This window comes from Amborella trichopoda, chromosome 4, assembly GCF_054954075.1.
Source record: "Amborella trichopoda isolate Santa Cruz 75 chromosome 4, AtrichopodaSantaCruz75HAP2 v2.0, whole genome shotgun sequence".
Lineage (NCBI taxonomy): Eukaryota > Viridiplantae > Streptophyta > Magnoliopsida > Amborellales > Amborellaceae > Amborella > Amborella trichopoda.
The window spans coordinates 39,396,440-39,411,242 of record NC_142339.1 but is presented as its reverse complement, the minus strand read 5'-3'; the positions used below and the strand labels follow the sequence as shown (position 1 = coordinate 39,411,242).

The window sequence follows — 14,803 nt, the reverse complement described above, 5'->3', positions numbered from 1 at the left end:
TTGGCTCATTTGGGCCTGGGATGAAACCCCAATCCCTTATGAGCTTTCAGAGCCTCTTCTGAAAAAGGCGGTGAGTGTCACGAAGGGAGCTGTAGAAGTTAAGAAGGATGCATGGGCTCAGTATGGGGTTTCTATTATAACTGATGCTTGGAGTGATAGGAAGAGAAGAAGGCAGATGCATTTGCTTGTGAATTATCCTTTAGGGACTTTTTTTGAGGTCTATTAATGCCTCTGATCATATCCATGATGCCCATAACATATTCCAAGTTTTAGAGAAGGGAATCAAGGAGGTTGGGGAGCATCATGTTGTACAGGTTGTCATAGACAATGCTGCTCCTAATGTTGCTACAGCTAATTGTTGCGCATAGCTTATCCTAGAATCTTTTGGACACCATGTGCAACACATTGTGTAATCCTCATGCTTGAGGCTTTTGGCGGTTTAACCGAGATATCAGGTGCAGTGAAGAAGGCAAAGTCAGTTACAAATTTCATTTATGGCTACCATCTCACCCTCAACTTGATGTGTAGATTTACAAAGAAGAAAGATTGTGAGGCTTGGGGTCACGAGATTTGTCACGGTTTAAAAAAAAGGTCCCCTCGGCGCCTAGGTGCCCGCCTAGGCGGCTTGAACAAATAAACCGCACGCCTCGACCTAAGCCCCACACGGGTGGTTGAACCTGGGCGGGCGTCCAGGGCTGTAAGGCGTTTTTTATTTTTAAATTCGCCTAAAAGGGCAAAATGGGTCATTTTGGCCCCCAAGTTTGTATAAAAATGTTATGGGGTTTATTTTTGAACCCCCAAAGTGAAAAAAAAAGAAACCCTCAATTTCTAAACTTATTTATGAGAATCTGAAGTAATTTCTGAGAATCAAAAGTATTTTTTGTGGATTGAAAAAGTTTTTTTTTCTCATTGAAATAATTTTTAGGGTGCTATTGGTTGCATTAAAAGACTTTTGAGTTGATTTGTAGCACGATTGAGGTAACCAACATTGAAGATCAGAGATTGTGCAAAAAAGGTCAGTCTGTAATCTTTATTTGAGTTTTATTTTTCCAATTTGAGATGTCTTATGCGGGGTCTAGTAGGGGTGGAGATCCGGGATGGAAATAGTGTGTTAACCCTGATAAGAATGACATTAATAAAATTATGTACAATTTCTGTGGACATGTTTCTAATGCCGGTATAAATAGATTTAAGAAACATTTGCCGGTATTAGAGATGATGTTGCCCCATGTAAGAAAATCCCAGATCTTGTAAAGAGAAATTTTGGAATACATTGAAGGTGAAAAGAGTTAAAAAATTATATAAAAAAAAGATATAGCAAATTAAAGTAAGGGGTCCATGTTTTTTATGATAATATTGACACTTAAGAAGAGGATGAAGAGGGGGAAGAAGAGGTAGCTCTGGTTGGTACTCAGAGCTCTAAGAACAAGATGGCTTTTGGGTCTAAGAAGCCTCGTATGAGAGGGCCTATAGATAATTTTTTTACACCTAGCCTTGAGACAGTACTTGTGAAAGGCAAGGGAGGAAAGAGAAAAAAACAAGTGACAATTGAAAATAGATTTAAGAAGGAAGATAGAGCCTGGGTGATTCAGTATATTGCTCGATGGTTTTATCATGCGGGCATTTCTTTAACACTGCTCGCTTGAATAGCTTCCATACAATGTTGAAAGCAATTGGGCAATTTGGGCCAGGTTTGAAAGCTCCAACTCTTTATGAGATTGGAGAGCCACAACTGAAGAAAGAAGTCGAGTATACTAACAAATATCTCAAGGCCCATAAGGAGGGATTGGCTAAATTTGGGGTTTCTTTAATGACAGATATGTACAATGATAGGAGGAGGACTAACATGAATTTCTTAGTAAATTGTCCCACGGGTACAATATTTTTGCGCTCAATTAATGCTTCCAATGATATTCATGATGCACATTATATATTTTCTTTCATTGCTAAGGGCATTGAGGAGGTTGGGGAGGAACTTGTAATTCAACTAGTCACAGATAATGCTACTCTCAATCTAGCTGCTGGTCATTTGCTTCGACAGAAGAGGCCTTGCATATTTTGGACTCTTTGCGCTGCATATTGCGTAGATCTTATGCTTGAGGCTATTTGTGAATTGCTTACTATTAAAGGAATTATTTTTAACGCTAAGGAGTTTACAATCTTCATATACAATCACATACTTACCCTTAGCATGATGCACAAGTTTACAAAAAAGAGAGAGCTAGTGAGGTCTGGGGTCATTAGATTTGCCATTGCCTACCTTAGCTTACAGAGCATGTATAAGAGGACGATCGCATTAAAGTCTATGTTTGCTTCAGAGTAGTGGAGTAGGTGTATGTGGTCTAGAGATGCCAAGGGAAAAAAGGCACGGGATATTGTTCTTTCAAAATATTTTTGGCTCGAGGCTAAGCATTCCGTATTAGTATTTCTTCCCTTGGTGAAGGTCTTGCGCTTGGTTGATGTTGATAGGCGCTTGGTTGATGCTGATAAGCGCTTGGTTAAGAATGAGATTGCAGAGAATTTGGGCAATGATGCAGCCAAGTATGCCCCAATTTGGGAGATTATAGATGACAAATGGGATAGGTAGCTCTATAGACCATTGCATGCAGCAGGGTATTACTTGAACCCCAAATTCTTTTATGTAGGTGCAGATATTGAGTCTAAAGGGTTAATTATGGAAGGTTTTAATGAGTGCCTTAAGAAAATTAGTTCCCGATCCAAATATCCAAGATAAGATATCAACTGAAGAGCTAATTTCGTACAAGTTTTCTTTGATGTCATTTGGGAAAGATATGACATTAAGACACAAAAACAAAGACGAACTAGGTAGTATACTTTTGACTTTTGTTTTATAAATTATAATTTTCTTTCAAGTTTCAACTTTCAAGTTCGGATAATGTTAAATACCTAAATTAATTATAAAGGTTGCCCACATATTGCAGCCCAATGGTGGAGACAACATGGGAGTAGCGCTCCAAACCTCTAGAAGATGGCTATATGGATCTTGAGTTTGACAACTACCTCTTCTGGTTGTGAGCGCAATTGGAGTTCGTTTGAGATGACATTTTACTATTTTACAATTTTATATGCTTTTCTTGTTTATAAATTCATTTTGTAATATAGATTCATAGAAGGTAAGAAGATCATAGATTCATAGTAGTTACTTTTGCATTTGTCCTTATAGGTGCATACCAAGAGAAGAAATAGACTTGAGTAAGAGAAGCTCAATGACTTGGTTCTTGTTAGAGAGAATCAAAGGCTCAAGGAGAAGAAAAACCAGTCAAAGAAGGATCCTATCTCTTTGAAAGATATGGAGAATGCTTCAGATTGGCTAGTTGGTGACCTTGGAATTTAGGAGGTCTTCATCGAGGAGGGTTTGACATGGGAAATGGTCGAGGAGGCTTCGGGGCAAGCTTCTGAAACTAGGAGGGCCACTCGAGCAACTTCTTCTGCTGGTACTTCACGGAGGCAGATTCAGAAAAATCTTTGGAAGAAGAGGAATATGTTGAAGAGGGTGATGATTCTGATGATGACGGCCTCAATTCTGATGCAGATGAAAGCAATGGAGATGATGATTCTGATTCTTATTGATGTCTTTTATCTTCTTTTGTAGTAACTTTATTGCACCATCTTGGTTTAGGCTTTAGACATTTGGACTATTTTTATTTTGTTATGTGGTTTTATACTTTTGTGGCCTTTTTGGACTATTTTGTTGTATAGTTTACTGGTTTTTTATATTTTGAAAGTCAATTTGTTGAAGACTTGGGGAGTTGGAAATTTGGATGTTATTATGGTTTATTTTATCGATATGGAATATGGAGAATATGAGAGTTGGAGACCTTACAATAACCTATTAGACTTTTAAATGTTTTGTATGGATTGAAATTTTGAATAAGTTTATTCTCAACCTTAGAATTTGATATGTTTGTATATAAAAACGTATGTTGCGAACTTGTGATACTTCAAATGGAATAAATTACAAAATTTAACACAAATATATGCATATATGAGCATTTGAATAGCAACGATAGAAAAGAATGTTAAGAATTTGCACCATTGGGCACCCGCCTAGGCTCTGGGCACTAGGCACAGCCTAGCATTTTTTGAAACCTTGAGATTTGTGACCTGGTACTTATGCGTAGATAGCATACATTCGAAGACAGTGCAGTTGCGGCGGATGTTTACCTCGGATGATTGGAGAGCTTGCAAGTGGTTCAAGGATCAGGTTGGAAAGAAGGTGAGAGATATTATCCTTTCTAAGGCTTTTTGACAAGGGGTGAAGGGTGATCTTAAGGTATTTTTTCCTCTTATCAAAGTCTTTTGCATGGTTGGTAGTGACAAGCCTTCTATGGGCTATATATATGAGTCTATGGAGCAATGCAAAAGAGAGAGAGCCCAAAATTTTGATAATGATGAGAACTGCTACAAGTGAGAACTGCTACAAGCCTGTTTGGGAGATTATTGATGAGAAGTGGGATAGGCAGCTACATCGGCTATTGCATGCAGTTGTTTATTATTTAAACTTAGCTTTTTTTTATGTTGACAAGGATATACACACAAATGATACAATTATGACTGGATTTAATAAGTGTGTAGATGTACTAGTCCCTGATCCTGATATCCAAGATATTGTATGCGAAGATAAATTACAAGTGCTCATTAAAGTGTTTTGGTAGTCCAATGGTGATGAGGCAAAGGACCAAACTTGATCCAGGTAGTAATAATATTCTTAAGTTCATAATCAAGTTTCATTTTTATAATTTTATTATTTATTTATGATTTTATTCTATATCTTTGCGGCCAATTGGTGGAGCCAACATGGGTGTAGTTCTCCAAATTTACAAAAGTTGGCCATTCAAATCTTAAACCTAACCACGTCCTCACCCGGTTGTGAGTGCAATTGGAGTACTTTTGAAGGGGTAAGGCCTTAAGGGTAATTTGTATAATTGTATTAGTAATACATGAACCATAGATTTTAATTAGTTTCATTTGATTTTGTTAGATTCATACAAAGAGAAGGAACAGACTTGAATCAAAGAAGCTTAATGACCTAGTCTATGTCAAGTATAATCGATTCTTGAAGGACATATTTGCTAAGAGAGATAAGAGACACCCCATCAGATCAAAAAATATAGACAATGCTATGGAGTGGTTAGTTGATGATGATGAGGTCGAGGGGCATGAAAGATTGACATGAAACATGGTCATGGATGCTTCAAGGACATCAACTGACCCTCCTAGGGCCCCTAGATCTTCTGCACATAGAATGAGGGTGGAGGAGGAGGAGGAGGAAGATGAGGAAGAAGAGGCAGATTCAGAAGAGACGGTGGAGGAGGGTGACGACTCCAATGAATATGATGCCAATGCAGCTGACCCTAATTTTTCTGATGATGAATGATGAGTGTTGAATAATTATTAAACTTTGAACTTTGATTAAACTATGAATGGTAATTTTAAGTTTTAATTGGATATGGATTATGGACTGACTTATGGTTATGCTTATGGAGTGTGTGCTAATGTGTTGTGTATTTTCAATTCTGATGTGCCCTAAATACCGAAGTCTTATATTTTATACAATATGTATCTGTAGAATCCTTTTTGGATTCATTTGGGCCGCCCAGGTGCTGGGTGGCCTGGACCCCCCAGGCCGCCTAAGACTCGCCTGGTGCTTTTTTCAAACTATGAAATCAAGTTTACATCCTATAAATGTTTTTCTCAAGAATTCATCTCAATTACAATTTACGAAAATAAAAATTATGAGCTTCAATTACGACGACTCCAATAATCTGCCCACATCCGCATCGCAAGATTATCTCTGAACTCCGAACGCTCATCTCTCTCCTTTTGACTCCTCCAAAATACTTTCGACTTAAGAACTTCCACTAACGGTGGTTGGTTTTGATCAGTTATTACATCTTCATAATCAGGAAGGTCACCACCATCTTCACTTATAATGAAATTGTGTAAAATACGGCATGCAACAATTATCTTGACTTGTGTTTTGATTGGATAGGTAGTAGCCACTTTCAAGATAGGAAAACGTGCCTTCAAAACTCCAAAAGCACGTTCAATGGCATTTTTGAGCGAGGAATGCCGTTTATTAAACAACTCTTTGTAGTTATGTGGTATTTCTCTGCCACAACCATAGTCATTCAAATGGTAACGGGTCCTACAATAAGGGGCGAGAAATCCATAGATATTAGGGTACTCGGCATCTACAAGGTAGTATTTTCCAACGAAATGAATATTTGATTGAGATTAAAATCAATTGGTAATATATTGTTATGTGAACAAATATATTATCAAAGATAGAGTCTAAACACCATTGGGAACTACAAGAGGATCATCACAGGAGAGTGATGATTGCCAAACATGAGAATAAGCAGCAGAGCCTTTCCATCCAGCAAGAATGTATTGGAATTGATGGTTAAATGAGCAAATGCCCATCACATTATGTGATGTAAAACCCTTTCTATTATGAAATTGTTTTTAGAGTCTAGTCCGAACAGTTGCCAGGATATGAGTACCATCAATGGCTCCAACACAATCCTATTATTGAGAAACAATTAAAATATTGCCGAATACCACATTAATCAAGTAAAAAACAATAAGTATGACCAATATGCATTACCTTAAAATAAGGAAATAACGTCCTCTTCTTATGAGCGATTTCTGGTGGTATGTTCGACTCTGGTGGTTTGCATTCAACACTTTGTTAAAGTGTCGATTGACAGTTTCTCATGAGTGACCAAACTCATGACCAATCTTTCGGTTCTTCAGGTTGTGGCTTAGAATATGCATGAACATCACAAGTTGTTCATCAAATGAAACCCCCATTGTATCAGTGTGATATTTCCTCTCTCTAAAAGAATATTCCTCAAGATAAATAAGCTCTTTTACTCATTATAATTTGGTTTTGATAGTCCACCTCAGAGGAGTTAATTATCGTTTTATGGTACAAAGTACCAATTGAATTACACTTTGGTGCACATGATTTATTCACATGGGTCGCTAGAATAATACCTAATATAGCTAGAGTACTACCAGCTGCGACAAGTGATCCGGCTATTTTCATCTTTACTTCATGCTTGGGGTTTTGATTGTTACTCACCATGGGAAAAGATTGATCACTCTATAAGACCTAAAGAAAATCCCAATAGCAATCACAAAACAGATACATATATACAAACTAGTCATTTTTCAACGAAGTGGTTATGAATGAGGGCCACAAAGAGACAATCCGGTTATTATAAATGCTTGAATGCATTGGAGTGATTTGAATGAGGGCCACAAAGAGACAATCCAGTTGTTATAAATGCTTGAATGCATTGGAGTGATTTTGAGGTACTGCAGTTGCCTTTGTTAATCAAAGGTTTTTTCTATTCAGCATATAGGTTTGATTGATTCCTCCTATCATTGTTTTGTGTAGTTATTAGTCAAATGGGTAAAAAGAGTTAGAGGTTTCACAAGTAGGTCCATAGTCTAACTCATTGTTTCAAAAAACGGACCGCCCAGCACCTGGGCGGCCCGCCTAGGCAGATTTCTCTGGGTGCTCGCCTGAACCCGCTTAGATGGCCGCCTAGGGCTTGCGCCCCATCCAGGGGGCAATTGCGGCTCTTTGAGGGTATTTTTGGGTTTTTTTTTTTTTAATATTAAAGAGGCAAAATTGTGGGTTTTAGGTTCACTTGAAACCTAAAACCCATTAGTGGCTATTTTAGAGAGAGAGAAAACCAAAACAAAAAAAAAATATTTCTATTGGGCCGCCCAGGTTCTGGGCGCCCGCCCAGTTGTTGGGCGGCTTGGACCCCCCTTGACCGTCTAGGAGCCACCTAGCGCTTTTTGAAACATTGGTCTAACTACTCATGCCCATAACAAAGTTGAGAATATGTAGGAGCAAACATAAAAAGTTACATGGTCACAAGAAATTGTAGCAGCTGAGGGACTTTTCCAATTCAGAAATTAGAAACAACTTTTTGATGTTGAAGAATTAGAAACTTGTTGGTAAGAGTTTTAAATTTACCCATTGTATTTTCAAAACAATTAGACGTTTGTCTTTTAAATAAATCCGAAACAACTGTCTTAGAAGCGTTGTTTGCCTAGAATTAGAACAATCAGAAGTTCGTCTTTTAAATAAATATGAAACCACTGTCTTAGAAATTTACCCATTGGATTTCCAGAACAATCAGAAGTTAAAATTGGGTATTGATATTCCCTAGAACCTATTTAACATCAAAACCCCATTAGATGTGGGTACTATCTACAACGAAACAAACTTTAACAACAAAACCTTGTCTAGGTTTTAGAGAGAGACCAATGAAGCTTTAACCACAATGTCTGGAGACCAAAATAATCTCAAATTTGTAGAGAGAGATTAAAACCCATAAGAAGATTTAACATTATCCAAACAATCACAAAAAAAAGGCTTGAGTAAAGCCAGTATAAGGAATTCTAGAGAGAAACAAGTAGAAGAAGACCAAAGCTACCTGGTATCTTTATGTCCAAAGCTACAGAGCAGGGTTCTTTGATGGCGAGAGCGAAAAGTAGAGGATCCTTGATGGAGAGAGCAAAAACTGTGTTTTGGGAAAATTAAGGGAAAGAGGCAATTTATGCTTTTGGGGGAAGGAGAGAGAGAGAGAGAGGGGGTAGGGCTTCCTGCTTGGTTTATGAGAGAAGGGGGAAGGAGAGAGAGAGAGGTGCAAGAGAGAGAGGGTAGGGCTTCCATCTTGGTTTATGAGAGAAGGCAATTTTTAGTGGGAGGTATAGAGGAATTTTTAGAGAGAGAGACGTGCACAAAAGATTTCCCAAAGATTACCCGTCAAGGCGCGTAACAGAAATTTCACCCCTCACCGCGCGTAATGGGTTTCGTGAGTTTTTGGGAAATCTCGTGTAATGTATTTTTTATTTTCTTACTATTAAAATATACCCAAATAGTGGAAATATCATATTTCCTTGTAATCTATTTTCATGTAATAGATTTCCAGGTACCTAAACGATCCCTTAGATTCTAGAGCACCCTTCTCACTTTCTTTGCGTCAACGCTGCCTTTAGTCTCATTGATCAAAACTATGTCAATCCATTAACAACATACATCATGGTAGTTCATCGTGTAGGTACTTGGTTAACTCCTCCATAATCAAGACAAAACATTATGGGCTCAACACTGATTCCTGATGTAGGTCCATTATCATTGAGAACTCATGTGTCTCTCCACTAGTTGTCCGTACACTAATTAGCGCTCCGTCGTACATATTTCTCACTATGTCAATATAGCCCTTGATGACTCCTTTATTTTCTAAGAAACAGTCATTCTAGCAAGTACCGCATGGCAGTTGCGATCTCTCACTTACCCAAAGCCTTCTAAATGAAATGTCCCAAGAAACATCATCTGTTAAACCACATTCAATCATTGTCTTCAAAGAGAAAAGAAAGCAAATGGTCTTTTGAAATAGAGATTTGTTGGAAACCATTGGGCAATCCAGGTCACAAAATATCCATTAATAATTGCCATTAAAAACTGAGATTGATATTATTGTCGGAATTTCAACAAGACTCATATTATGATCAAAATTTCTGCAAATGTGCTGATGTAATGATCAAAATTTCCAATAAAATTCTGAACAATTGACCTAATTATTATGATTGGAAGCTCCTTTATAGTTAAACTGTATAAATTTTTCAAATTTCCACTAAAAATTTCTAGTAAGAGAGCGAGAGTGAGCGCTTAGACTTGGGGGTATTTGGATCAGGGTTCAGGAACTTGGCTGAGTCTACTTGGACTTGGCGGAGTTAATGGGAAGGGCTAAAGTACTCGGACTAGTATGCACAGGACCTGCCTGAGTGCTCTCAATAGAGTAAAAGACGGCACCACCCCCTTATTTCATCTCTCTCTCTCTCTCTTCTAAAATAGGGTCTGCCTCTTTCTTCATCTCTCACTCTCTATATATCTAAACTGGGGTCTGTCATGGTGTAACAGGTACTCTCTCTCTCTCTCTTGTGCAGGAGGTATTTCCACCCGCCTTTTTCATTTGTCTCTCTCTCCCAAAGGGGTGGATTTCTCATCAAGTTGTTCCCATGAATCGAAACGGCCAGTTATTAATGGAATCCCTTGTCGGCTCTCTATGAAATACTCATTCGGTCGAGGGCTTCAAAACCATCGCTTTATTCATCTCTCTCCCTCTCCCTCTCCCTCTCCCTCTTCTGCTTTCTCTCCCTGAAAGGAGGGAATAAATCTGTCTCCTTTCATCTCTCTCTAAATGGTGCAGAATATCTGCGCCTTTGTTCATCTCTCTCTCTAAAAGGGGGTGGTGATCCACAGTTTTTCCATTCCTCTCTCTTCCAAGAGAGAGAGAGAGAGAGATGCCTTGGACTGGGCTCAGGAAAGGGCCGAGTTCGATGCCCTAACTGAATCCCTGAATTTTGGTTTGGATTGAGATGATTTATAATCTTTGAAAGGACTCAATTGTTTTTACAAGCTTTTTTGGGGCAAAAAAAAAAAAAGGGGTAGGTGTCTATGGAGTGGGGTGGATGAAAATTTTCTAAATTAAGCTATGCTGCCTGAAAGAAAAAAACTGAAATCAAACTTCTAAAATTGAAAAATATTGATAACTTTGACAAGAGGCGATTTTTGGTTATTTGGAAGTCGTTATTTATCCCAAACATTAAGGATTGGAGGTCGGGCATGTATAAAATGTGATTTAACATTTACCTAGTTACTTTGAAACTTGGATTTTTCCTATTCAAAATTTTGTGTAATTTTATGCAATATGTATGTATCTATGTAGGTATTGTACATAAATGTACGAATATCCTGCAGACCTATATATAGGCATCTCAAACCTGGGCAACTGCATCGCACCTATGCAGCTTAAGTGCTGCCTAGTGCTTTTCAAACCTTGTGGTTTTGTATATAATTCATAGTACTTATGGATTTTCTAATGTGTGCTTAAGACGAACTTGATTGTTCTAATGAAGAACTATGAATTATGTATTACCTGCCTAGAAAATTAAAAGTAATAGTAGATGTTGGAGGATACCACTGAAGGTATTTGTGATATTCATGAATAATAGCCCATGGTCCTTTTTCCTTTTCCTGATCAGTAATGAGATTTCATTTGTGAATAAGATGTACATGAATGTGTGATTCACAAAACTTGAGTGAATTACTCAGAAAAAGCAATGAGCATAGTGCATAACATGTTCTGTTCTTGATAATTGAACAATCAATGGCCCTATACATGTAACGTTAGACCCTTTCCCCATCTGGGCACCTTTGTGGGTCTCACTTTTCATGTATGAAGCCATTTATTATTGTCTTGCATGTCATGAAATTGAAGCGCAAAATGTTTTTTGTCGGGAGTTCTCCATGTTGCTTCTGATGAAGGGGTCATTTGATGCTTCCTACAAAAGTTATGTCAAGTTCTGTTGTTTAGGTGTGTTTAGGAGTTGTATAATCACTGACTATGCCTGTTATATAGTTTGATTTCATAACTACCTTTAACACATAGGATGTATATGGAAAATTTTTATGGTCACTAGAAATAGTAGTACAAAGGGATTATGGAGAAATTTTCCTATTCCCCTCATTTTGTGTAACCGTATGAATCCTGTCACATGCGCATCACAAGGCATTGAAAAACTGTCTACTAATTGGTCATTGGTTCACATATTGAATAACTTTTGCATTGAATTGGCTTTACCGAATGTACTTTTATCTATGTCCTTTTCAGACAGTAAACTCTCTATATGACTATTAAGTGCGATGCTTGTTTCAGTTGTTTGAGAATGCTGTTGAGCTCTACGCGGAACTAGCAGAAACTGCAGTGGCTAGCTTTCTCATTTCAAGAGACTCACCCATTGTAGAACCAGTCAGGATTAATGATGGTTCTGAAGAGAATAAGGAGGCACTGCGAAAATCTCGTGGGGAAGAGGATGATGATTTCCAGATAATGGAATATCAGGCACTAAAAGGGAATGCAGCTGCTATGTATAAACTTGGCCTCTTCTATTATTTTGGCTTGAGAGGGGTAAGGCGTGATCATGCAAAGGCCTTATCATGGTTTTTGAAAGCAGTTGAGAAGGGCGAGCCAAATTCTATGGAACTTCTTGGAGAAATATATACTAGAGGAGCTGGAGTTCCGAGGAACTATACCAAGGCTTTGGAGTGGCTTACACTTGCATCCAAGCAGAAACATTTTTCTGCCTATAATGGCATTGGGTACTTGTATGTCAAAGGCCATGGAGTGGAAAAGAAGAATTTCACAAAGGTCAGATTTTATTTTCTATAACATGAAGTTCTCTGTCGCAATTTACCAATTTCTTGTTGCACTTGATAGTTATGACTATCATGGCTTATGTGTATACTTTTTCTGATAGAACATCTGGAGCCTCGTTAATAATCTGAAGTTCTTTTTATGAGTTTATCAACTACGCTACTCTAGCTGCAGCGGATTTTATATTCCTTTTTCTGCCTTTATTTTTTTTTCTCATGCAATATTTATGAAGTCACTCCTTTTTTTTTCCCTTTCATTTAATGTTGCTTATTTTCATTTATTGCAACTGAGAATGGTGTATATGTTTCTTGTTTTACACCAACTTCCTAATGGAGTTATAAACCCTGCTCTTTGGGGTTCTATGAAGTACTCTCCGAAAGTACACCAGAAACTCAATATCCACTTGATAGTCTCCTCCTTGTAATTGAATCTTCTTTATCAACACTCTAAAACTGACCACTAAATTGGGTTATTGGTCTTGTTTATTGCATCGAAATCTTGACATTGCACCTTTCTTTCCTCTTGCTTATCGGAACTGCCCAAACCTTGGGATATGAGATCGCTCCTCCACTATTGCTTTTTCAAAACATTCTGTGATGCATGTATCAAGGTCTAGAAGGTCATCCAGGGACAACCTAAGCTGTCCCCTCCCCAACCTAAATCAAATACTGCATTGCACATCTTGTCCAAACTTACACATCGCTCTCCAGATAGTTTCTCCTTAATACCCTCTCCACAATGCTATGCAATACTTGATCCCATTGATATCCTTCATCAGGAGATTGGTGGTTCTGCTTTTCTTTTTGGCATTCCATGCGTATATAGTCTTTGGTCGTCCCCATGCCTCTTGTTCTCCTGGTTCTCTTTTGGGATGTGGCACTCCTTTGAGGAGTATGGAGTGAACAAAACTAGATGAGGCTTAAGGATAAATTGAAGGGAAAGAGTATTTGTGGGAGTATATTGAGATGAACATTCCTTCCTAGGCACTTATCATTGTGGAATTTGAAGTACTTCTAATAGGATCTAGAGATGGAACGGAATTTTAGAGTGGGTAGTGAGCTTCTCTTGGATGGGGAAGTGTTGGTGGGTGCTCCTAAGGGCTTTCTTTGATGCTAGTTCTTTAGCAGTCTGGGCTTGATGTGTCAAGCTTTGGATTTGTTCCATATTCATGGATTATTAGGTTGGGAGGCGTCTTGGAGGCAGACACTAAGGCTCTTCTTTGTATTGAATAATGTTGCCCTTTCATTGCTTTTGCTTGTTGACGAGAATTTCTTAAATATCATCTGAAGGGCTTGCAATAACTGTTCCTCATTCATTGGCATGCCCTGGAGGTGGTGACATTAGAGATATCTAGTTCTTCAAAAATCTTGTATCAGGATGTACATGGAGAAGTTGTGGGAAACTCATGCTAGAGGGAGGTTGACAATGTAAGATTCTTCTTATTCTTCATATTCAGAAAAAAAAACGATTCTTCTTGTTATAGAATTTTTACCTTTGTAATACACCACTTATGACGTGCTTTAAAACTGTTCTTCCTCTTGTTTACTTTTTTAACATTTTTCATTTGTTTGATATCCGGCACCTACGGTGGCTTGTATTCTTGGGTAATTATATGGTGGCTTGTTGATAGCCTGTAGTTGCATCTTCAATATTTCACTTTTATAACTTGATTACCTCCTTGGAAGTTTTTGGAGATCACTTCCTCCTTGACTCTCTGAGACCACCTATCAGGTGAAGTTCCTAAACTTCTGTGCGGGTCCTAGAACTATCTTTTTCCTCCACCATGTGATCCATCTAGAGTGCATATATCTTAGGATTGAATTCCCCAATCTAACAGCTGTTCCTCCACATGAAACCTGCATCCATCATGGTTGCTGGAGAAAAGTGCACAAGATGCAAGTGGCAGGAAAATATTTCAATCGAACCTCCTCATTCATCTCTTCATACTTTGCTGGAATATCCTGAAACATGCATTTGCTTGCTTAAAATTTTGAATAGAAGAACATTGAGAAATTAAATTTCAATAGAAAGTGCTGGCTCTAAGGGGTGAAAGCTCTTACGCTTGCCTTGTAGGTTCCACTGCGACTTCTATTCTACTTCATTGATCCAAGCATATCTCAACACAACTCAATTCTGAATCTTCAAGCCAAAAATATTTCTATTTTATGCTGTACAATTTTCTAGAGATAAAATGAATTGTTTATGCCTCTCTTTGTGTCTCAAGGACATGAACATCGAATTCATTTAGGATACTACCTATGCTTTTGCTTGAGGCATCCATTATTTTGACTGCTTTGAAAAATACATGGAGCTCAAGTTGTAATTTTCCTTGATATGAAAATTTTATAATATATTTGAGAAGTACCATATAGATCCTTATAAAAATTATACTTAATATATTGGCCCAAATAAATATGTTACAGAAAGAACATCCTTCAATAAAAAATGCTAGTGTGGGATGTTGGACTCACATGACGTGTCCTCAAGTCAAGTTCCCTGAGCTTGTTTGCAAACTCGGCTACATATGCTGAGCA

The 14,803-nt window shown here is 37.9% G+C and overlaps 1 protein-coding gene across 1 annotated transcript in view; it reads left to right on the top strand.

The window, feature by feature from the left end:
- The window catches only part of EBS5 (HCP-like superfamily protein), a 37,759-nt gene that overhangs the window by 8,805 nt on the left and 14,151 nt on the right, over window positions 1-14,803 (top strand). Inside the window, exon 2 of the mRNA XM_006828358.4 lies at window positions 11,772-12,263. Coding sequence (XP_006828421.2) covers window positions 11,772-12,263 — 492 coding nt within the window. The remainder of the gene's footprint in view (window positions 1-11,771; window positions 12,264-14,803) is intronic.